This window comes from Crinia signifera, chromosome 6 (assembly GCF_055691185.1).
Source record: "Crinia signifera chromosome 6, ASM5569118v1, whole genome shotgun sequence".
NCBI classification, from domain to species: Eukaryota; Metazoa; Chordata; class Amphibia; order Anura; family Myobatrachidae; genus Crinia; species Crinia signifera.
This window is the reverse complement of record NC_139222.1, coordinates 189291439-189318173: the sequence shown is the minus strand read 5'-3', so window position 1 is coordinate 189318173 and position 26735 is coordinate 189291439. Positions and strand designations below refer to the sequence as shown.

Genomic DNA, 26735 nt, shown 5'->3' with positions numbered 1-26735 from the left:
GGATATACAAAATAAAAAATTATTAATAGCACTAGGTATGGGTGAATAAGGATGAGATGATAAAAAGAGAAGTATATCACAAAAAAAGAAAAAAAAATGTTTTTAGAGTATATAATGAAATAAAATTGAATCGCTTAGCTGAGTGTGGAGACAAGGTTAAAAGCTACCCGACATGTTTCGTCTCACAGGACTTCCCCTGAGGAAGTCCTGTGAGACGAAACATGTTTTAATATAAGCCTAAAGGCTCCCATCCACTAGTGCGATTTGGACTCTTTTCATCCAATTCCAAGGCATTGGGCTGAGGAATCTGGGACCAAATTGCGTTTGTGTTTAACCTCTGATTCCGATCCTATGCGATTTCCTATGTACATAGGATGGGAGCCAGCGATTGTCACTTAACCTGTTTAAGCTCACTTCTTCGCCTTCTGTGTCACCCCAGTCTGTCCCCAGTCTGTCCCTCCCCTTTAGAATGTAAGCTCTCACGAGCAGGGCCCTCTCTCCTTATGTGCCTTTCTTAGAATATATAAACCTTTGCCACCCTAATAATTGCTTCAGTGTCCTGTCGTCTGGTGCAACTATCCATATTAACCATGTAATTGTCCTAAACTGTCTTGTACTGTAATTTGTTATGTGTTTTTGATTATAACTATTCTCTGTAAAGTGCTGCAGAATCTGTGTGCGCTATATAAGAAACTGTTAATAAAAAAAATAAAAATAAACTGCTGCCCCAAGGATCCATTGGATCCGCAGCGGGGAATGGGATCACATGCAATATATTCCCGGACAGCTCAAGGTGGGGCGGCTGCAAATTCTCCCCTCGGAGAAATCACAGTAGTGAATGCAACCTAATTTCTGCATTGTAATATGTTCTTCTTTGCAAAACACAATGCAATGTACAATGCGTAGTTAAATTAAAATGAATAATTATGGTCACTTACTTGTAAGTAGGGTGGCCAATCCCGGGATCGGGATCGGCGGGATCCCGGGATTTGGCCCCAAAATTGCCGGGATTTGAATCCCGGGATTGGAGCTTCCAATCCCGGGTATTTCGGGATTAAACTAGTCTAATGCTGGGCAGCGTCTGAGCACTCGCTCAGACGCTGCCCAGCTACTCCTGTCCTGGCTGTGCAGCTCAGACGCGCAGCGTGGTCAGAGGTCACGCTGCGCGTCACACTGTGCAGCCAACTGAACACGCCCCCACACCTCCGCTCTGTATTACCGGTCCCGGAGCTCCAGTCTGTCTGAGATCTCGCCTCCTGCGGCCTGCCACTGTGACCAGCCGTGACTGTGTGCGGCCGGGGGAGGTCAGGCGGCGAGCGAGTTGCGACACCTATGGGTCACGCTGCGCAGGCCGCAGCACTGAACCCGCTCGCCGCCCGACTTCTCCCGGCTGCACAGTCCAGTGTGTCACTGTGACTAACCTACTGTACCTCCGGCGTCACACCAGCAGCCTCCGTGCATTCCACTGCCGCCTGTGCCGCTCGAAGTAAGACACTGTGGGGGGAGAGTGGGGTGGTTTTCTTATTAGGGATGCCAATCCCGGGATCCCGGGAATCCCGGGATTGAGCATTTTTCAATCCCAATTCCCGGGATTGAAAAAATGCCTCGGGATTGGCATCCCTACTTGTAAGTTTAGTACATGCAAAATAGTCATAAGTAGCTCAGTCATAATAGTTCACTAAATAGCAATGAGTATTGTTGAAGAGTTTATCCATTTTATCACTGTTACCTTTTTTTTTTGCCATTTAGAATGCTAACATGTACAGAATATAAGCGTTAAATATGTAGATTTTCACAATGTCGGACTTGTCAGAGTTTTGAAATTGTGATTATCAACCATTGTGATGTCACCTGATTAGGGTTAGGATTCTATAAAGGTAGACTTAAAGTAAATGTGAAATATCATTGAAGACATGCTGTTTGTTGACATTCACAATATTGACATTATGTCATTGTCGACATTCACAATATCCGCATTGCGTCGCAACCCTGAATGCTGATTACAATTGACAATACTTCAATGATTGGCTTTTTTTGTGTGTGTATTGTACCATCTTTGTTTGGAAGAATGCTTTCAAAATATGACCTTGCATTTGTTTTTCTTCTTTTTAACAGATTTGGGCCTGGATCAGTTTATAGTAAAACGCTATGATGGAAAGGTGCGTACATTGTGTGTTTTTACATTTAGGATATAGTTCCCTTAAATGTTGTGATGCTAAAAAAGATCTTGTGTATAAAACATTTTATGTATGTTCTGTTTTCTGTACTATTCAATTACATCTAGCATTAAAAGAAACTTGGCAAATATCCATAGACAATTGGTAAAGCAGTGAGCATAGCATTGCTCAGTAATTAGAACACTGCTTTTATTCTCGCTTTAAATATTTCCTTTCGTTTTCCATCCTCAAACAGGGATAGCTTGGTATGGGACTTTCCAGAGAGGCCATGCAGGGCTGATTTCCCTGAATCAGTTTACAAATAATGCATATGTGGATTACTTTTATTGCACACTTGTTCACAGGAATGGAAAAGATGTATTGATATTTTAAAAGTATAAAATGTGAAGAGTCTCCACATATGTATAATGTATTTGCTAATGATTTCTATATGTAAGCACAAAGGGGGGACGAAAGCATGAAACCCACTCGCCTTCTCATGTTAAATGTGGTTGAGCTGGCCTTCATTACCATCTTTTTACTTACCAGCAAGATGTGGACATAAAGGATAATTCAATCAATGACTGGACACTCCATTTTGAGTTGATTTCCAAAACAATATTATGGAAAATCTCATAGTTGGCGTATGGCAATTCTGATCTGTCTTGTTCTCGGATGTCTATCAAAGCCCACCAATACTTTTTTATTCTGTCCTGTGAGAATAGGTCTGTCTTCGTACAGGTATAGGATTGGCACTGCTCCCTTTCCAATGAATTTCAGATAACACTCCATGAATATTTAAGTTAACATTGACAACACTGCTGTCCCTTGAAAAAAGCAGTTGAAGAAGTAAAGGGAACTGGCTTGATCAGATACAGCTTGAGTGTGCATACATATAGCTTGAACAAAATATACAGTGTTTGAGTAAATATTTTTTTGCCAATTTTTTTTTTTTTTATTAAAGTAGAATTACACAGCCACTTTAATTAAAACATCAGCTGAATAAATGTTATAGCCAGTAAATGATTAAGCTCCTCACATCATACAAATTATTTGTCCTTGTGGTATGTTACTTTGAGTTATATTAATCCACTAACATAGATAGAGTGTAGATAAAAGCTGATGAAATACTTTTGAAGGCACGTTAATTAATTGGGTAAGAAAGATAGATCTCTGTGAAGCAGTTATGACATCTAGGGTCTATATTAAATTAGAAGGTTTGCTAAGTAGACAAATGCACTATTTCTGCTTCATCAGTCAGTCGTCTATGGTGACATTGTGCACATTAATGAGAGGAGAAAATTTTTTGGGGTCTTGTTGTGTATCTGTGTTTTTTTTTATCATGTCTCACAATTACTGTCATTTTGTAGCAGTTTGGATGGTTTATTACAGCACCACCTACCATCTAATATACGCTTCCGATAACCAATCCCAAATGTTAGATCTCCTAACCATATCCCTACTGCATAAACTTGTATTTGGGAAGACATGATATTTTGTAAGTGCTACACTAATGACACCCTTAGGGGGATATTCAATCCCGGTTCAAGACTTTCGGGGCGTTCCGGCAGTCGTGACCCTGTCCCATTCTCTGCGTACCGAAAAGGGGGCATGGTTGCGAGAAACGGCCGTGGATTGTCGAGATCCGGCCGCGAGCTCAACAATCCATGGCGGTTCTCAGCAAAACGATCCCAACTGCTTTTAAAGTCAGGCTAGCTTGGACGAGATGCCTCTTCAATGCTGTCGGGAAAGACAACATGAATAGAGACCCGCCGCTATTTCCCCAGTCGGAAATAGCAGTGGGGGAGTAGGCCCTCTAACTGGCGTCTCTCAAGTTTATGGGTAAAAGTGTTCATATCCGTTAATAACAATGTTTTGCCAATTGTATTTTATTATATTTGAGCAGTCCTACAATGCGTTTTTAAATGCATATTATATGAACTATACACCCACAATAGTGTCTTCAGCACCCTAAATATGTGATGTCCTCTAAAACAATTCAGTAAAATTAATAAAACCTATAATAATATATTTAATAAGAAATACACTTGTAGCTTCTAGTTTTTTGAAGAGTAATTTTCTTTTATTTTCAAAAGCTTTAGATCAGTACCCTCAGGGTACTGATCTAAAGCTCTTGAAAATAAAATTACTCTTCAAAAAACAAGAAGCTACAAGTGTATTTCTTATTAAATATATTATTATAGGTTTTATATATTTTACTGAATTGTTTTAGAGGACATCACATATTTAGGGCGCTGAAGACACTATTGTGGGTGTATGTTTGAAGTGTTAGTTCCTACTAGTAGGGAACTAAGGGCCTTATTCTAGTTCACTTTTTCTGACAAAATCCTTCTTCGATGGACAAAACCATGTGCACTGCAGAGGGGCAACTGTAAAATGTGCAGAGAGAATTAGATTTGGGTGAGTTATTTTGTTTCTGTGCAGGGTAAATACGGGCTGCTTTATTTTTACACTGCAATATAAATCTCACTTTGAATCAAAACCCCACCCAAATCTAATTCTCTCTGCACAAGTTACATCTGCCCCCCTGCAGTGAACATGGTTTTGTCCATCTAAGAAGGATTTTGTCAGAAAGAGTGAACTAGAATAAGGCCCTAAGTGTCAACAGCAACCAAGTAGGTTTTAGTTAGCGCAATTTGGAGATTGTGTTCTGTATCATATTATATGAAGTGTTAACAATTGAGCACGAGTAAGTTGGAAAAGCCTTAAAATCCCCTTAGCTTTTTTGTAGATGATACTTTACATCAATATCAAAATGACCACTGTAGACTCTAAAACCGTCCCTCTCATCACCCTCTGGTGCTGCACAATGCTGCAAACCAGTGTCTCAAAAATATTGGTCATAAACTATATTGTTCTCCCCAGATCAATTTCACGGGCACGCCACTCAGTTTTTTTTATTTATATATAGGCTCAGTTTATGCCAACCATCTTCAAGAGGCAGGGTATGGTTTGGAAAATGGGAATATTGCAGATAGTACAGATGTGCACTGTGTCTCAGTATTTATAACTGGAAACAATTATATCTGTGTCCATCCAGCCAGTCAGCAATATCTTGCAGCTAAATTTGCAAGTGTCTTAACATTTAAAGATATTTATAGCAGACTGGTTAAATTGCACCTTTTTTTAAGTGTCTTTAAAAAGCAGCTTGATGCTTTTGTTGAATTGAATCCTTTACGTTTTGGATTACAGAACAAATGCATACTGTATGTTTCTCAAATCCTTTTAGGCCCAACTTCAGTGCTTTAGTTATAAGGCAGTTTTACAAGCTATGCTGAACACTTCCACCCCCTTGTGCATCATGTACATTGTCATAAGGGTACTGCTTCACTAATCCTAATCTTCACATACTCTTTAGGAAAACTGATGGCCATGGCCATGAACAGTGATTTTATCTTGATTCCTCACCAGGAAAGTATGGAGGTGATGAGATGTTGCGCTCTCTCTCTCTCTCTCTCTCTCTCTCTCTCTCTCTCTCTCTCTCTCTCTCTCTCTCTCTCTCTCTCTCTCTCTCTCTCTCTCTCTCTCTCTCTCTCTCTCTCTCTCTCTCTCTCTCTCTCTCTCTCTCTCTCTCTCTCTCTCTCTCTCTCTCTCTCTCTCTCTCTCTCTCTCTCCTCTCACATTTGGTAAACTAGAGGATTTGACTTTGGTGAGGTTTCAATTGCACTTGAAGCCATGGGAGGGTTCACTTTGAGAGACACAAATTACTAAACAAAGAGTAAGTTTAGTGATTATTATTACCATCCTATTACCATGCCTTATCAAGGCTGGTAACTATTTCTATATTCATATTCCCTTTAATACACAGGGTGTACAAAATATAGGTTAAAATAAAGACCCCCACAAAAGTTAATGTATATTCTGGAGAGTCCGTTCCTATGGTACCCTGTGTATTAAAGGGAATATGAATATAGAAATAGTTACCAGCCTTGATAGGGTATGTGCAATGTCCGCTTGTATCCGTTTGGTCGGCCCAATGCTGGTATAATTCACCTTAAGTCCACTGGAGATGAATTGGCAACAATGGTCTGTAGATGGAGTTGCGGACACAGGAGTGCCATAGGAACGGACTCTCCGGAACATACTGTACATTAACCTTTTTAGGTGTCTTTATTTTTACCTATATTTTATTGTACTTTTAATCAATGATTCTTAACATGTTTCATTATACTTTGTGTAAAAGATCATCAAATCTACTTTTATACATTTTTTATGTTAAATTAAATTATTGAGTGTTCTGCTAACCCCCTTTTTCTTGTCCATAATTTGTCAAAACCCATTGACCCATTAGACAACAGATCAGTAGTATAAACATTACCTTTGCTACAAGAGATCACCAATTTATCATATTGAATAGTTCTCCTGTCGATATCGGGGAAAGATCCAGAGTTAAGACTACATAACAGGCTTTTAGTGTCGTTTTTCAGTTGTGATTGCTTACACCTACCCATGGTGGGTGTAGTTTGATTTGATTATTCGCTACAACTTTGCCCACTGATCTTTTTATTCCTTCATACACTGATCTTCTTTGTTCCTTGGTATATGTATGCCACATAGTAACTAGATACATTTGTTTATTTCTTTATCCCATGGTTTATTTGCTGCATAGTGTAGTCACTGTGACTAACCTAATCTTACTGTTCCCCTGTGACCGCTATGCTGTGTTAATACTTCTGCAGCCGCTTACAGTGTTTTTGTGGTGTGATATGTTTTAGTTTGAAACTGATCATGTAGTGTGACTGAAAGGTGTCATTGAGTTTTATTTTCTCTTGCTACACTGTAAGTGTGCCCCTCTCCTTCCAATAAAAAGTGCTCTAATGGATTTCTCTGCTCTGCACATTTGTCTGGAATGTTGCCCTCAGGCTTAGCTGTTTTTATCGTCTTTTTTTTTTTAACTGGGTCTGTTGAATAAGAAGGATTTTTTTTCCTCTTGCACACCTCCAGCTAGATTCAGTTAATTTATTTTCTGGCTACTTTGTGCTCTGATATACTGCTTTATTATTTCTAAGTCTGCTAGTATTGCACCATCATTGCTGTTTTTACTGATTTATCCCATAGCTTTTTTTCCCACCTCTTGCTGTTGACATATACTATCAAGCCTTATCCTTTTCCCATCTTGATGCATTATTGCATGAGGTTACTGACGGGACAGCACAGCTGTGTAGCATTGTGTTTTCTTTTCAGGTTGATTAAACCGCCTGCCAACTGTTCTTCGTTTGCTTCAATATTTCTTCTCCCTATTTTTAATATAGTTAGTGTGGAACCCACAAAATCAGCCCCAAGTGGTTGAACTGTGTTGGAAATTTAAATTTCTCTCCTCTGGTATAATTTCGGTTCCATAGCTCCGGTTCCATGATATACAATCCTATTTACATAGCTATATTTAACTGATTATATGAACACAATTTGCAAGGTGAGACTAGGCTGTAGGTGAAAATTGATCACCTTGCATGAGCAATATTCAATTGATCTTTTTTTTACTTTGAAGTAAACTTGAGCTGTTAAGTCTGTAACCCACATTTCACACTGCAGTACCATGCAGAGATTGTCCTTGGACTAATGCTTATGCTTCTGCAGTCCTCATTAACATATACATGCTTCCCCTTCTCTGAGCTGGATGGAGAGCATCGGGTTCCTTAGAAATTGAAGCTGTATCTTCCTTAATAAAATACATGACAAGATAGTAAACTCTCAGTCTAATCTTTCCAATTCCTTTTGACACAAACCTAAGAAATAAGGTTATTGATAAATATAAATGTATGTATATCTATGCTTGCATTTCCAAGCACCATTTAAGAATGCAAACACTTGTCTTATTCTTAATGTTCCCGTATATTTAAAAGATTGGCGCACTGAGATAATCTGGGATCCAGCAATATTTCTTAGTTATTTCCTATTGTTAAATAAAATCTAATAAATATGATTTGATACAAAATATTTTAATTCTAAATTTATAGATAACATTTCATTAGGCTCTGTACCAAGGAACTGGCAAATAGGCTATGCAGTGACCATATATAAAAAGGGAAGTACACACATTCAGGAATTTATAGACTTTGAAGACGGACATAAATAATGTGGAAATTATTGGATGGTATTTTAAGGGACAGCATTCAGTAGTAGTTGACATGCAATACAGTTAAAAGTGGGAACGAGCATGGATTTGTGGGGGATTGGTCATGTCAAACTAATTAGCTTCTATAATGAGATGAGTGAGAATTTAGACCTAGGCAACACAATAGATGTGGTCTACTTAGATTTGTCTAAGGCTTTTGATATACTGTAGTGCTGGGGTAGCCAATTCCAGTCCTCAAGAGCTACCAACAGTGCATGTTTTCCAGATCTCCTCACAGAATCACAAATGAAGTAACTAGCTCCACCTGTGGATCTTTTAAAATGTGTTAGTGAGTAATGAGTGCACCTGTGCACCAATTAGGTTGTCTGGAAAATGTGCACTGTTGGTAGCTCTCGAGGACTGGAGTTGGCTACCACTGCTGTAGTGCCTCACATGAACAGAGAGTTGTGGTAATTGGACCTTTTTCAAATTGGGCTTAAAGTTTTAAACTGCGTTCCTTAAGGGTCTGTGCTGGTGCCACTTTTTAATATATTTATTAAGGACCTATGCAATGGTCTAGTGAGCAAAGTATCCATTTTTGCAAATGAGACTAAACTAAGTAAGGTCATTAGATCAGTTCAAGATGTAGTCTCTCTACACAAGACTTAAATTAACTGGAGGATTGGGCAGCTAAATGGAAGATAAAATGTATTAATTTAAAATTTAAGGTTATTCATTTTGGGAGCAGAAACAAATGGGTGATATATAGGGGGATTATACAGAATATGGGGAAAATATAGGGGAATAGTCAATGGAGAAGAATTTGGGGGTGCTCATTGACCAGTAGACTTAGTGGCCAATGTCAAGGAGCAGCGGCAAAGGCAAATAAGGTATTCGCATACATAAAAAGGGGCGTAGCAGCTAGGGAAAACTGTGTAATTTGCCACTTTATATATCATTGGTACGGCTTCATTTAGAATACAGTATACAGTTCTGTCCATAAAAAGGAAACTTTCAAAAGTTCAGAGAAGAGCAACAAATTTGATTAAGGGTTTAGAGTCATGTGTTATGAGGTAAGGCTAGCAAGGTTAGCTATGTTTACATTGGGAAACAGGCTTCTAAGAAAGGATATGCTTTATATATACAAATACATACAGTAAAGGGTCAATACATCAAACTAGTTTACCAGAAGGACTGTACACAGGACATGTGGTCACCCCCTAAAGTGAAGAGGAATTTTCTCACCCTTCATAGAAAAGGTTTCCTTACATAAGGGCAGTTAGTGTATGGAATACTTTCACATAGAAGGCTACGATACCAGATTCAGTTGATACTTTTAAATATGTGTTAGACAAATTTTTAACAGAAAAAGTATTCAGGGGTATAATCATTAATTATGATGTACTCAATTGGACTCAGATTGGACAGCCATTTTGGGTCATCCAATAGTCTGGTTTATAATCAGTAGATGATAACCTCATTTAGAAAAAAGGAGGAGGTGTCGCTGCTCTATGGTGGTCGGTGACGACGTATTTACTAAAGAAATATATTTTCATATAACACAATTTAATAATATAAAAAAGTGGATGTACATCAATATGTAGATTAAAACTTTTTAAAATAGGTGACTAAGATCTCAGTTATTCTGTGTATAGTAGTATAATCGGTACTCTTTACTTAGATGGGCGCCCGTCGCGGCCATCGCGGGTACATTTATGTCTGCCCGCGACGCGATGACCGCGATTTCCCATTGAAACCCATGTTAAACATGGAAATCGTGTCGGTCGCGTCGCGGCCGGCCATAAATGTACCCGCGATGCCCGCGACGCGATGCTCCCGATTTACCATAGGAATCAATGTTAAAAGGCGCGATGGACCCGATTTTACTGTTAAATGGCTCAATGGACCCGATTTGGCCATAGGAATCAATGTTAAATGGGCCACAGAGCCCATTAACCCTTAAATGTCCCCCCCAATTTTTAACGATCCACGCCAACCCGAAGCGTGGCGAGCGCAGCGGTACGCGTCCTCCGACCTTTTCATGCCCTACTATCCACTAGGGCGTGGAGTGAGAATATAATAGTGTGGCGAGCCACCGAGCCCGAAGCGTGGCGAGCGCACGCGGATACCTTCACAGTTATACGCGTCCCCTCGCGGGCTTCACAGGTGTCCGTGGCGACGCCGACACCTGTGAAGCCCGCGAGGGGACGCGTCTACCTGTGAAGGTATCCGCGTCCCCTCGCGGGGCTCGCTGCGCTCGCCACGCTTCGGCCGCGGTGGCTCGCTGCGCTCGCCACACTATTCTATTCTCACTCCACGCCCTAGTGGATAGTAGGGCATGAAAAGGTCGGAGGACGCGTACCGCCGCCCCTCGCGGGCTCGCTGCGCTCGCCACGCTTCGGGTTGGCGTGGATCGTGGGGTGGCGTTAAAAATTGGGGGGGACATTTAAGGGTCAATTGTGCCTATTTGGGCTCTGTGGCCCATTTAACATTGATTCCTATGGCCAAATCGGGTCCATTGAGGCATTTAACAGTAAAATCGCGGTCAATCAGCCTTTTTAACATTGTTCCCTATGGGAAAATCGCGGTCATCGCGGGCATCCCGATTTACCCGCGATGACCGCGATTTTTACCCCCGACGCCCGCGATTTCAATCGCTGGCGCCCTTCTAGGTAAAGAGTACCGTATAATCACATGTAGGTCATATGACCTGTTGGAAGCGAGTGTCCATTCCTGGTGGTGCCTCGTAAGTGTAACAGTCCCCTGGGAGCAAAATGGTGTGCTTTTCCTGCTGCTTTATGGAGGAGGCAGCCTCTTAAGCTTGTTGTAGCCTGCAATAATGATGCGCGCACTCCACTGTGAGGGTAGGTGGAAGTCTTAGACCAGGTTGTCACCCGGGAGAACAATAGCTTTAGTGGGTAGGCTGGTATGGACACTTGGGTGGTGATAAGTGTCTGAGCTGAATGGATCAGAGGAGATGGTCTCCTGCAAGGTACACCATTGCGATTTGTTGCAGCAGCAACTTTATCAATCCCACAGAGCGCAGTGTCACCTCCCCCTTTTTCTATTTTCTACACTACAGGAGTGACATCCCCGTTTTACTGTACTGCAGCTTGGCACAGCGACTCACCATCTAGTGCCCCATTAGTTACTTGATATCTTCCTTGCCTACCGGTAATCTCATCTAGGTTATTTACAATGCAGTAGATCAGTTCTAGTATGAACTTGATTGACTGCCTTCTTTTCAACTTGTTAATGTATGTTTGCTAAAAATTATAGAAAGCACTTGGGAATATTGGACAATATTTAGCATGATGGGCAAATGCCCATCAAGTCCCATGCATCACAGGCTTTTAAATTTTCTTTCCTTTTAAGATATTGTTGTTATAGTATATGAAAACTTAATTGCTTAGTAGAAATGCCTTACCATATAAGTTAAGACCCACTAAAATCTTGGTATTTTGGAGAAATATCTTGTGTTCCTGTCCTGTCTATCACTGAAAGTCACCCTGATGTTTAGGTTCCAGGCATGTCCAAGCTTCAGTCCAATATTCAGTAGAATTTAGCACTTTACAGTACATTGCAAAATGAGAAGCAAGTTCTTTAGGAATAAATATATATAGATATTGTTAGTCCAATATCCCTCATCAATTGACCACGGGATGGCACAGGCAAGATGTGAGATGAAGTAAAATGCTACCCCAGGAGCTAACCCTGGAGCATCCAGTCATGATGTGCGTATTCTGTATGAAGGTCAGGGATTCACATACCTGCCGTACATTTTTACACTAATCAATATTTATTTGCATAGCCTAGAATAGAGTGTATATAGCCTAGCTTTCTCAGCTCACCAACTACTGTATTATTTCCCAATACCCATTCTGGTCTCATTGGCCATGCTAGACCTGACAGCATCTTCACCTTCTGATAGTATAAATTCATAAAAAGACACAATCAAGCAAAATTTATTTTAAAATAAATGTATTAAATATTAAAAGTTTTTAAGTAAAATTACACTTATTTTTTTTACTCTGCATTATAAATTTGGAAATTATTTACCAAGACTGGCTGTCGGCTCTTTTAAGCTTGTCCTATAGGAGGTCCAAGCTGGTGGTAGCTTCATGACTCAGAGTCATCCTTCAGCACTCAGGAGAGGAAAACCCAGTGTGGGGGAATCCTCTGGGGACACGTGGCTGAATCACTGCCTGTCCATCTGGGTATTAAGAGGCTTTGCAGAGTTACATTGGCAAACTTAATGAAATACTGTATGAACATGGCAAATTTAAATATACATTATACCCGAATAGCTAACATTGGCTGATGTCATTAATATAGCTCCTGTCCACGTCTTCTGATACTATCCAATTCATATTCCTCACAAAGTTGCGCAATTTTCAGAAGAGGATGCTCATCCCTTGTGAGAAGCATCGCATATTCCGAAATGTGACCAAGTTGCCATAGCTGCAATGTTCTTCTAGAATCTCCAATGGTAGTAAACAAGCTCAGGGCCATTTGTTTTATGATGGTCAAGCTCCAAGTCTGCAGGCACATCCAAGTGAGGCACCTGGTCTGTGACCAGATACTTACCTCCTGCGGGGATCCCTCCTTAAGAAGGCAGGGTATATATTAGAAAATTTCAATTTGCAGGAGGCGTATCTGGAGGATGGTAATGACAGCAGAGGATATACTGTGTCCGTGTCCTGGCTATGTAAGAGAGGCAGCAACTGCAAAGCATTAACATACAGTAGGCAGTTACCAATATGACATCACAGCACAACCTCATTCATGTTGTACATTCCTTAAAGGAGAAACGCTTAATCTTTAATGATGGTCATCAATATGTTTCTATTCCTCCATAAGGGTGTGGTATAACATACCGACAGTTGGGATTCCGACAGTCATTAGCCCGACATCGGAATCCCAACTACATAGTGGGGGGAGCACAACGAAGCCGCTTGCGGGCTCGCTGCGCTCCCCTCCTATTTTATTCTCCCTCTATGGGGGTCGTGGACTCCCACGAGGGAGCAGTCGGGATTCCGATGTCGGGGTACTGACTGTCAGAATCCCGACTGTCAGTGAGTCGTCTGGCACCCATCCATAACACCACCGCTTTCTATTATACAACTATCATGTAATACACATCTGTCCCTTTACCATCTCCATATTGGCCAAATTGCATTTAACCAATCATTCCTACTACCTCTTTCTCATGTCATTTATCTGCCATTTTTTCAAGATGGCTACTAGGGTGAAAAATAAGCAAAAAGACTTGATTAATACAAAAAAAAAACAGAATTAAAACTTAATTTGAGAAAAAAAAAATGTATTTCTATTTTGGTAAGTTTATACTTAGAGTTAACATTAATAGTGAGGCCACTGCTAATTTATTCAGCACCTCTATAGGGTGCTGCTAAAAATTAGCAATGTTATCCTGTTGGGTATTCTGTGTTACATCACTGTGCAAGGTACTTACAGAAATGTGCTTTTAATGGATAACTCCTCCCCCCCCACACAGACACAGCTTGGATCTCTCTGGCTGCCCCCGAAACCTGCATGAGGCAAACCGTGACATCCCGTAGGTATTGCCTCAGGCACTAATTTGAAAGGCCCATTGAGTAATATTGAATTACTGCTGATTGGCTGAGAAAGCTGTCTTTCACAGCTGTCAGACAATCAGCTGTAAGCCATTGAATTCAATTGAAAAAAGGAAAGTGCCACAGCTGCCGTCCATCCTTCTACAGAGAATGGGAATTTTTAATAAATATTCAAAATGATCGCCTCTTTACCAAATAAGATAATTGGTAGTGTACAGTTAGTAAGTGTTGATAAATTACGATACTCAATGGATAAAAGTTTTCAGGGACCTGACATAAGAGTAAAAAAGGTCTGTCAGTTGTACCGGTATATAATATACTGTACCTATAGTCATCGGCCTAATTGAAAATAGGCCTATACTTCTCTATGCATTTCATATAAATCTGTTATTGCTCTTCTTTATTGCAAAGCAAAAAAGCACACAATTGGGCAAACCACTGCAGGTGGGGCAGATGTAGCATGTGCAGAGAGGGTTAGATTTTGGTGGGATTTGTTCAGACTAAAATGTAAATTGCAGTGTAAAAATAAAGCTGTCTAATGTGTGGGCAACATGCAAAAGCAGACAGTATTTACCCTGCACAGAAAAAATGTAACTCACTCAAATCTATATTTCTCTGCACCTTCAGTGCAACATGGTTTTGCCCAGTTGTTTGCTTCTTTACTTTGATTGCAAACCTGAATCATGCCGTTAATGTGTATTTCAAAAGTCAATTTATATATATTCATCCAAAGCCTTCATGATTATGGAAGGCAAGATTGCCTAGTGCCTTGATGGCTAACCTTGACACTCCAGCTGTTGTTGAACTACACATCCCAGCATGCTCTGCATCCGTTTTAGTATGGCCAAATAGAAAAATTTAAGCAGAGCATGCTGGGATGTGTAGTTCAACAACAGCTGGAGTGTCAAGGTTAGCCATCAAGGGCCTAGTGGCTAGTCCCCTGTAGCCAGAGACCCCTATAACATTACTTTTTCAATTATTGTGTAATGAATGCTGTTAATTTCAGAGAGGAACTAAATATGGATTTATTTTTCATATCTAAAATAGTTTAATCAGCTCTTCCTGAGAGCATGAATCTTTTTTTATTCTGAGACAAATTAATGATTTGTCATATTAAAAGTTAATATATGCAATTACCTGTGTCCCAAGTCCTATTATTCTTCCTAACTGTCTAATGCTGTAGGGAATTATTCATTTGATTAGTAGCTATACTTGTAGAATTACCTGACTTTTCCATATCATCTCCCTCATTACACATGCCAGCTACAGTAGGTCTGGCACAAAGCTGGAGTGTTTGGTGTGCAGATAAGGTGCATTAAATACCTGTCAGACCAGTCCACTAGAAAAACTACAAAACAGTAAAATTGCATCGATAAGTTTACAGCCTCTTTTGAATAACTATCTTGTACTTTTATATAAGCATCTTTTCCCTGATTCCTTATGGGTTACTTTCCAGTCAGGGTGCAGTTATTGGGTCACAGGAACAAGCGTAAAAGCTAAAAAAAAATCTATTTTTTTGGGGAATTACATATAATATATGATGGTGAAGACTGTAAGGTATATGGAAATTCCCTGATCATTCTTTGTTCCCATTCCTATCTGACAACTGAGCAGACGCCTTGCTGGACTTTTTTAATCACAGGTTACATGGATAAGGAAAATAGATCTATTAGAAAATGGATTGCATTTAACCTCTTCCAAGTGTTAAAAAAGGTGCAACATACTAGCAGATAATGGGTGGTACTCAATGGGCGGTATTCAATGAGCCAGAATCGTTGGTCACAGTGATCCAGATTTAACATTCGCCTGCCAATCGCCGGTTTTTAGCTGTGAATCGCCATGCATGGGGATTCGTGGGGAGTCGCCAAGTCACCCTATTCAACGTGGCTGAGAATCGCCGGCCCTAACGGCGATTCTCAGCCATACCGGCGTTTCCCTATACAGCCGCATTAATGTAGTCAGTTGTTTAAAAAAATGCAGAGAAATGCAAGAAAAAAGCAAATTACCCTGGACAAACGCTTCCCATACAGCATACGGCAAACGCTGGGTAATCTGCTCAAAGGGCAAACGAAGGAGTGAGGTGGGGAGGAGAATCATGGGTAAGTGAGGTGCACCATGGGTAAGAACAGTGCTTTGTGGGAGAAAAAAAAATACCTGAAAAAATTAAATATATATTTGTATAGCACTTCTACGACCATGACATCACACAAGGGCAGCAAATAATAATACATTAGACTTGCATAGTTAAATAGAACACTTAAAACCAATTATTTCACATGTTCCTATAAAAGTTCACCAGAAAAAGATGACGAGGGACACTCGGTGAGGAACGGCGATATGAAAGAAGAAAAAGGAATCGCCAACTTCTCATTGAATACACTTTTGGCGATTCCCCTCAACTACCGTCGATTCCCCATGTAAAATCCTATAGACAAAAAACGGCGATTTGTAGAGAATAACATTTGGCGATTGCTGCTTCATTCACCGGTCGTCATCGGCGATTTCAGCTCATTGAATAGGGTGATTCGCATTTGGGGCTCCAAAAATCACCGTCAGACACGATAAAAACACAGAATCGCCATAAAACTTGGCGATTCCGGCTCATTGAATACCGCCCAATGTGTGCTGATATTTTCACCAGGTGGAAATAACAGAACACCTATTCAATGCATCTGCGGATCGGTGAAAACAGCCTCGGTACTCTTTACCTAGAACGGCGCCCATCGCGACCATTGAATGCACTAAAAAACGGGTGCGATGCGATGCCCGCGATGGCCGCGATTTCCCATAGGGATCAATGTTAAAAGTGAGATTGGACGCGATTTTAGTGTTCAATGCCTCAATGCCCGCGATTTTTACATAGGAAACAATGTTAAATGGGCCACAGAGCCCAAATAGTCACCGTGAAGCCTGAAATGGCCCCCACAATTGTTAACGCCACCCCACGATCAACGTCAACCCGAAGCGTGGCGAGCGGCGGCGGTACGCGTCCTCCGACCTTTTCATACCCCCACTATCCACGTCGGCGTGGTGTTGAGAATAGAATAGTGTGGCGAGCGCAGTGAGCCACCGAGCCCGAAGCGTGGCGAGCGGACGCGGATACCTTCACAGTTATACGCGTCCCCTCGCGGGCTTCCCAGGTGTCCATGGCGACGCGGACACCTGTGAAGCCCGCGAAGGGACGCGTTTACCTGTGAAGGTATCCGCGTCCCCTGGCGGGGCTCGCTGCGCTCGCCACGCTTCGGGCTCGGTGGCTCGCTGCGCTCGCCACACTATTCTATTCTCCACGCCGACGTGGATAGTGGGGGTATGAAAAGGTCGGAGGACGCGTACCGCCGCCCCTCGCGGGCTCGCTGCGCTCGCCACGCTTCGGGTTGACGTTGATCGTGGGGTGGCGTTAACAATTGTGGGGGCCATTTCACAGTTCAAGGGCACTATTAGGGCTCTGTGGCCCATTTAACATTGTTTCCTATGGCCAAATCGCGGGCATTGAGGCATTTAACAGTAAAATCGCGTCCAATCACAGTTTTAACATTGATCCCTATGGGAAAATCGCGGGCATCGTGGGCATCGCGTCGCACCCGTTTTTTATGTACCCGCGATGCCCGCGATTTTTTGCCCGCGATGCCAATCGCGGGCGCCGTTCTAGGTAAAGAGTACCACAGCCTCAAATTCAGCAATTTAGTAGCAGTTTTCGACAATGCAGATTCAAATTTTTTAAAGCTGAATCTGTACAATATTGAATTTGCCACAGTTTTCGCCGATCCGCGGGCTATCCGACCCGTTAGAAAATTTCGAACGTTCGGATAGATTGAATAGGACTAGGTTGAATAGAAATTTGATCTATTATTGTTGAAAAGTGCAGATATTTCCGACTTTTGGAAATATTGTCACTGATTGAATACCCAGCCCACCCTGTGTGCAAGATACATGATGAAGAAGGGAACTGTCCAAGCCAGAAGTAGCTATAGGCTATCTTTCATGCATTGTTTAAAATCTGCTAGTGCCTTCATTTTCTATATTCTGGATAAAGATCCCAGCAGGGATTGATCATAGGCAAAAATTTTCAGTACATCTGATGTTGAGCACATTATCTCCATCATAGGCCTTGTACAGATTGCACACACACACACACACACACACACACACACACACACACACACACACACACACACACACACACACACACACACACACCCTTCCCCTTAATACTGTTTTATGCGCTCGTTTTGTATAAAAGTAATCTTTTTTTGGGGTGTTATACAGTAAGTTCAATTCAGCCATTAAGCAAGAGAATTAAAAATTGTGTTTAGTATTTCTCCAGAAAATATAATTTTGTTCTTTATATTGGCAATCTCATAAGGCCAGCTGTGTGCATAATCAATTGTATATCTGCTAATTGTTTTTCCAATAACCGTTCCTCTAGCACTATTATGTCCTCCGATTGGCTGGTGATGTTGAGCTGTTAACAGCCAGCTATCTATCTTCTTGTAGCTGCAGGGAAGTTGAAATATTATTGACTTTCTGTTGCCTATTACCGATCTTTAATCTGCTTTGGCATTGTGCTTCTGCATTCTGCACTGCATGCACTGTGTGCCCACGCACTGAAAGGGCACAGATATGGAACATAAGAGCTGCTTGCTTTTCTGCCACTGTCTGCCAAGTATTTTTAATAAAATGTTAGTTTTGGCTTTGGGCTTTGTCAGAAATTAAAAAGGAGTATTGTGGTGTATGAAATTACATTTCATTGGAACTAGCCTCACTAAGGGCCTTATTCTAGTTCACTCTTTCTGACAAAATCCTTCTTAAGGTGTGTACACACGGCAGGATATGCCGTGAAATGCGAGTCCCGATGCGATCAGATCGCTTCGGGACTTGCATCTCACGGCGTGCCAGAGGTGCACAATTTACACTATATAGTGCAGATCTGCACTATATAGTGTTGCCTGCCCTCTATCTGGCTGCCGATTTGCGCTCACACAGGAGCGCGCATCAGACACGCAAGCCCTAAAAAAGAATGCGATTTGGCTTCCGATGTTCATTATATTGGGAACATCGGAAGCCAAATCTTACAGTGTGTACACACTATAAATTTTGTGAGGAGAAAAAGATAACTCTTTTTTGGGGGGCACTGCTTCAAATATAAGTTTTTAACTTATTACAGGTTGAGTATCCCGTATCCAAAATGCTCGGGACCAGGAGAATTTTGGATAACGGATTATTCCGTATTTCGGAATATTTTAATATTTCAATGATGTATTTTGAAGTATCTTGCATTTATGCTGTATAAACACATAATATACACACAAATATATTTTATTACCACATAAAATACACACAAATATATTTTAATTGTTCAAAAAACAAGGTTTCAAAACGTGAAACAAAATGTGTGTACTATCTCAGCACTGAATTTGAATGCCAAGCAATCATTGTCTTGCACATATATAGTGCCAGTTACATATCATGTCCCCAGTGATGCTGTTACATATGTCCCCAGTGAGTTTTTAGCAAAAAAAAAAATTTTTTTCACTTTCTGGAATGTCCGTATTTCGGAATAATTCGGATAACGGATATTCGGATACGGGATACTCGACCTGTACATGTTATGGATTAAATGTGGGGGGGGGGGGGGGGGGGTACTCCAAAGATCCAAACAGCAAAGATGGTGTGGAACCCTAGACAGGTAAGTATGTGGGGAGACACTTAATTGGACGTTTGAGAGAAAAAACGGAGATAGTATATGGTGTTGTGAAGATATGATTATTATATAGTGAGCCAGACTGTACCTGGATGCATCGGCCTGAATTTGCCTTATCACCCCTAGTATGTCTGTATCACCACAATAAAGTCGTCTACTGCCACTGTGTGCACCAAAATTGGTGAATGTTTCAGCTGTCGTTAATCAATTTTTCCACATATAGTGCTCCGTAAAGCCACATGGGCAATTGATCATTTATGCTGAATTTTTTGTTTTTTATAATGCTCAGTGTAGTGTTTATTTTTGGTGTAAACACTACACTTAGTAAGGTTTATTATCACTGAGCATTATAAAATTTTGGTGCACACAGTGGCAGTAGACGACTTTATTGTGGTGATACAGACATACTAGGGGTGATAAGGCAAATTCAGGCCGATGCATCCAGGTACAGTCTGGCTCACTATATAATAATCATATCTTCACAACACCATATACTATCTCCGTTTTTTCTCTCAAACGTCCAATTAAGTGTCTCCCCACATACTTACCTGTCTAGGGTTCCACACCATCTTTGCTGTTTGGATCTTTGGAGTACCCCCCACACATTTAATCCATAACATGTAATAAGTTAAAAACTTATATTTGAAGCAGTGCCCCCCAAAAAAGAGTTATCTTTTTCTCCTCACAAAATTTATGGTTATCCATAACTCTGGGGAGCACCACCAGCAAATAAATGTAAAAGATATTTATATCTATATCTTAATACAAGCTGGTATAAAATATTAGAAAAACAACTGTCAGTGCAAGCCAAACCCCCTTTTCTCCTAACAGTGTGTACACACTAGAAGATGGACAAAACCATGTGCACTGCCGGGGGGCAGATGTAAAATGCGCAGAGAGAATTTGATTTGGGTGAGTTATTTTGTTTCTGTGCAGGGTAAATACTGGCTGCTTTATTTTTACACTGCAATATAGATCTCACTTTGAAGTAAAACCACACCCAAATCTAACTCTCTCTGCACCTGTTACATCTGCCCCCCTGCAGTGCACATGGTTTTGTCCATCGAAGAAGGATTTTGTCAGAAAGAGTGAACTAGAATAATGCCCTAAGTGCCTGATTCAGAGGTGGCCACAATGCTGAGTGTTTTTGTTGTACTCTGCATTCACAAAGGGAGTGACAGGTAGTTGTGGGAGGCAGCAGGGTAGCATAAAAAATGCTGATGTATTGCAACTGTTTCAGGGGTGTTTCTAAGCCTGCAACTGCAAACTCCTACACTGTTGTAAACGCTATAGTGGCTTACTTGTGACAGACCGTAATCATAGGGTTGGGAGGGGGTTCTTAGAATGCACACCCTATATGCATGAGGTGCCATCATGCTGGGACTTGTAGTTCTGCAAAGAAAAATACATGGTGCAGAGGCACACTCCATATTATTAATCAATAATAGAGGTTCTTGGTATATTAATTGGCCAAGAAGTATTTGCCCACCAACCAGCTTCACGGTGACCTCATTTCTGGTGGGTCTCTAATACTAAGTTTGAATCTGGGGCGCGGAACCCAGGGCAGCAACCAAGTGAAAAACTAAGCTAAAGGTGTATTAATAAGAAAGAAGCAGAAGCTAGAGCTAAAAAGTGAAGTGCTAGAAAGTATAATATTAGTGGAAAATAAATAGTGCTAAATAAATGTTAGGGTGTGCTGTGCCACCCGGAAAGCAACTCAGCCACACCAACCCAAGGGGAGCCGCGCCCCAAATCCATCACCAAGACTAGCAATTAATGTCAATTTTAGGTCTTACCTACAAAGTAATCATAGGGTTGCTCAGATGATCGATAATACATCTTTGTACATAAAGGGCCTGATTCAGGTTGGTTTGCAAAAGCGAAATCTCTCTCTAATGGACAAAACCATGTGCACCGCAGGTGGGGCTGATGTAACATGTGCAGAGAGATTTGGGTGGGGTGTGTTCAAACTGAAATCTAAATTGCATTTAGCCTGCACAGAAAAATAACTCGCCCAAATGTAACTCTCTGCACATGTTACATCTCCTCAGTGCACATGGTTTCGTCCATTAAAGAAAGAGTATGCAAACAAACCTTAATCACCCCCCAAGAAGTAGATCAGAGATGCCATTAGTGGGGATCTTCGTGCACAACACAGAATTTGCTTGTTTTCTGCTGCATGCATGATCGCTGTAGAAAACAGAATTGGGTCCACATGTTATTCCAGTCCAGTACTCTACTCCAGCCTGGAGAAGACATTGTAGCTTCCGTCAGTCAGTAACTACACTAATAAAATACATTCCAACATTACTCCATTGTAAATATAACAATAGTTTTGACACTAAAAATATAGTGGAATTTGAAGATCTTTCATCAAAATGCGATATGATAAAAAAGAAGACTGGGAAACCATTAGATGTATTGTACTCTTTAACCACCTAGTAACGTGCTGATTCTTTTATGTACTGTTTTTTTTTTCTTTTGTGCCATTTGTAAATACCTGTAGTTGTATTTTTTTTTTAGTTAATATATTAACCAGTTTCAGCATCAATTTTGTTACTTGTATCATTAGGGCAGTTTAGCTATTCCACTATGCATCAAAATCCCTTGTATTATTTATTGCACAAATATATTTAGATTTATGGCTTAAAATATAATGTATGTTGAATATATTTTTCCGTATAAAGTAGATGTTTACTGTATGTCACAATGTTAAAATGAAATATTGACTTTCCCAATTACTGTACAACTATATTGTCAATTCACGCCCACCCACCATATAATATCTCACCGCTTAATGTCATTGAGTACATGTTGCTTAGGCTAGTCAATGAAACAGAGAAAAAGTCACAATAGTATATAAATATATAATATAATGTGTCCTGTATATATGTGGCTACATGTATCCTGTCTGGGTGGTGTTACATAGGCATTTTTCTGTGTTCAGTAGCTCTCATGTCGTATGAAAGCGTTTACAACTCAAAGCTTCTAATGTGCTGTTAAACACTCAAGTTATTGTTTTTATAGAGATCTTTAGACATTTGACTGAACGCTGCTCTCAAGATCTTAAAAATTGCATTTGTAGTAAATGAAAGAAGTCACTTATCCATTTAGAACATTTATGTTCTAAACTTGCCATTTAAAGTGCCCATGTGACACCACATGTACTCACCAATAACTACTGGTAAAGTTAAGTCTTGGAAAAATTACGGTAATAATAAAAAAAAATTCAAATATGTATATGGAACATTAGCACTAATTATTGACATTCCATCCTTTATTTTCTATTTATGTTTCTTGTTGCAGGTCTTTGTTGCCCTTTCCCTTTATGCTATCCTTTCCATTGACTTGTGTTGCTGTGATATATAGTTTAACAAACCTTTGGTGTAATTCATGAGTTTAACCTTTTCCTATCATGTGAAGTAAGAAATGTTTCTGTCTTTACCCTTTGCTTGTATAACCAATCATTACCTGGTTTTTCTATCTTCTTTTTAACCTTCCCACCTTACCCAACTCTCTCATCAGGATTTCTGGCAGGTATTGATAATAGCATGTGTTTGCTACTGAACATCCAATATTGTGCATCTTAATAAAGGGGCAGACTGCCTGCGCTCCACCAACAGAGTTGACTCCACTATATATATAGAACATTGTAGGAAATGGCAAGATTTTAAAAGCCAACAATTGGTTGGCTTTTGCCAGTAATCATTTTCATTTGCATAGTCATTGCCCAGAATCCCTTGCCTGCTGAGGTTTGCTATGCAATACGTAGTTGCCATGCTTGCATGCGATCTGTAGTTCTCATGGACTAATACTACGATAAGACTAGGCTTCATATTTGAATTGGTAAAATGTATTGAAACATAATATTATACAAAATAGGATTCCTTACGTAAATAAATATATTGTTTATACAGTCTGGTGTGATTGTAGAGACCACCACATACACCTTGACTAATGACTACATTGTTTGTACAAGTATGACCTATAAATACTATAGGTGACCATAAGCATGCATTTTTTTTGTTTTCTGCACTAAAAGCAAATGTTACTTATGGACTGACATTTTAACAATGCTCTTTGCCTTGTACATTCAGTAGTGACCACACCGAGAAGGGTTACACCTACATATAATATTTCAATTAGTTTTATTGGTACGCTCTCTCTGCAACATTTAATTTACATTTTTTCATGATGGCTTTTTTTGTGCCCTTTCGCCATATACAGTATATTTATTTCACCAGCATCCTATCATTAGTGTTGCCCTGTAATATGACACACAGGTGCTCTCTGCTTTTCTTTGTATCCAGTGCAGTCAGCACAGACGTGTGATGGTTGTATCTCCTGGGCAATGAAAACCAACTATTCGGTCTAGTGTTGGGAGGAAAAAAAAATGCATAAAATTGTAAGTTGCATAGAAACCTTAAAGGTGTGTACACACCTGCGATCTGCGCACCCAGCGATATCAACTTCCGCGGGGACGCGGAGGGGTGCTGACATCGGCAAGTACATAAACACTTGCTGATGCCGGTGGGTGAGGAATTACAGCAGCGGGCGGCCATGCTGCATTCTGCATGGCCCTCGTTAATGATCCATTCTGTTGTCTGTGCATGCACAGACGGCGGAGAGGGACATTAACACCCCCGTGGGAGCGAGCTTCGGCAGTCGGGTGCAGCATACACACAGTGTGATAAATTGAGCAATATAACTCAGAAGAGCTAAAGTGAATGATATTGCTCATTTTATTACGCTGTGTGTGTATGTTATGTACAGACTAAAGGCCCATACACACCAGACCAGTGGTTCCAGACCTAAAGGACCTCAGACAGTGCACATTTTCCAGGTCTCCACATAGAATCACAAGTGAAATTATCTTCATCTGAGGAGCTTTTAAAATGTATCTGAATAATGAGTGCATCTGTTGGGAGACTTGGGAAAAAGTGCACTTTGGGGGGTACTTGACCAGGGTTTGGAACCACTGCACCAGACTATGTTGCCCGTGGCCAATATAATCAACAAGATCAGCCACAGGTGCCGATATTGTGCGGGTCCTTTGGCTATAAAGCCAATTTAACCTGCATATTCATCAAACCTCAAGCATTGTTAACGACACGCAGAAGCAAGCAGTGTCGTTAACGATATTAAGTGTACATACTTATATATCACTCAGAAGCCTCTTTCTAAGCAATTTCTTTCACAATATCCTTTAGTGTGTATGGGGTTTAATAAATTAAAGTCATCTGAAGGTTTAAACCCCCTTTATCAAAATGACTTGTACTTTACCACATTAAACATATTACTAAGACTTCTTTTTTTTTATTCTAATTATACACTACACTTAAAAAATAATAAATGTTTAACAAGAAAATCTCACTTTCCCCAAATTCTTGTGGGTACTGCAGATAAATGCATAAACATAGGCATTATGTACAAAGCACATGACGTAACTCTTTTGACGTATTTGAACCAAATACAGCATTTAGGGAACATAACTTCATTGCAGCCATATTTCTGCCATTTGGAATGAAATGTACAGAACTTGGTACATTTGGTTTTATATATCATAATATTAAAGCTACAGTATGACCTTGAAAGCAAATGGAAATGGTAACAACCCGTTATGGTATTAAAAACTATTAGTTAACTTTGTTACCATTGTATTTTAAAAATATACAGTTGGCAGTGATTTTAAGATAAAGCTAATTCTAATTACTCTCAGTGTGACAAGTCTGATAAAAGCAATAATGCTAGATTATGCAGTAGATTTAAATCATCGATGCTGAAGTGTTTTCCCTATTCTAGCTCCATGAATTACAAAAATCGTGCAGAAGCCGATTTCATTGCACTGTGCACACTATGGAGATTACTGTGCTAATAGAGAGGCATACACATTATTACCACACATTTTGTCTAGTGCTTGTCTGTTATGAATTACACAGACGCACATTCATAAACCTTTTCATTTTAAAGTAATAATGTCAGTCAAAAATTACGTTAAATATAATTATTTTTATAACAGGCAGGAGACTTTTCTTACTATGTTCCTTTCTCAATAGACTGAAATTGCCCCAAAATTAAGCATTCTGTATGAGACACTGTAATGACACTCCGACAGTCAGAATTCTGATAGTCATTAGTCTGACATCAGAATCCCAACTGTTAAATGCCTGACAGTCAAGATCCTGATTAATGGGATATTCTCCCTCATGGAGGTCCACGACCCTTATAGAGGCTTATAGAGGTAGAATAGACCCTTTGGCAAGTGCACCGAGCCTGCAGAGCGGCGAGCGCAGCAGTCCTGCAAGGGGCTTCATAGTGCTGACTTCCTGACTGACTGTCAAACCACACCCATTGTAAGACGTTCTGAACACTAGTGCATAGGAAACATATTTTGCAGTTGCACTAAATTACAGTTTTACTGTTTAGAAAGTTAAATTGAAGATCTAATTGTTTTTTTTTTTTTAATGGATCTCTGGGATTCCCTCAAATACCCTCCTCCTTCCAGATTCCTCAAATATAGTGTACAGGATGTCATAGATGACACAGTATTATTCTATATAGATTTATCAATGGACGCTTTCATTTAGGACTTAGCTGACAGAAATGCATGGTAATTCACAGATGCACTGCCCTACATTTGTTTCATTGTGTGGTGCTTTTTTATCTCCACCTCTGGCAATAAAATTATTGGGCCACTAATGTATGTGTTAATGGTCCTAGATAACGACTTTGTGGTATTTTTCCTTCATTCCCAGAAGAGACATAAGCAATAAATCACTGCTACTCCCAGTTCATTTGTTATATTGATGGTGTTTTTAAAGAATAGTTGAATGTTTTTTTTTAAGCCACATGTGACCTGTGATTATTTGATACGCCATGTACAGTATTTCCTTGTGGAATTAATGGAACAATAATACCATATAAGACGGTTTATCACTGAATTCAATTAGAAGTGAAAATTGTATTCCTACCGACACAATGCCTTGGTTTATTTTAGTGGAAGCAATCCTAGCCAACTCTGGAGGTTGGATGATGTAGTATCTGCTCCTTCTCGTTTAGACCTATTATATTTCTTGTTTCAAGTGCAAGTTATACCGTGCATGTCTCCTGTGACCCAGGGTGGTGAAAAGCCTGCTATAAAGGAATGGAAATAAAATGCTTTTCTTGAATTGTGAGCAGAACTAGTTTAACGGTGATGGATAATTATA

General features: G+C 40.2%; 1 protein-coding gene across 1 annotated transcript in view; it reads left to right on the top strand.

Annotated features, from left to right (window-relative positions):
• Positions 1 to 26735, top strand: part of MICU1 (mitochondrial calcium uptake 1) — a 235671-nt gene that overhangs the window by 84822 nt on the left and 124114 nt on the right. Inside the window, exon 5 of the mRNA XM_083148442.1 lies at positions 2116 to 2159. Coding sequence (XP_083004568.1) covers positions 2116 to 2159 — 44 coding nt within the window. The remainder of the gene's footprint in view (positions 1 to 2115; positions 2160 to 26735) is intronic.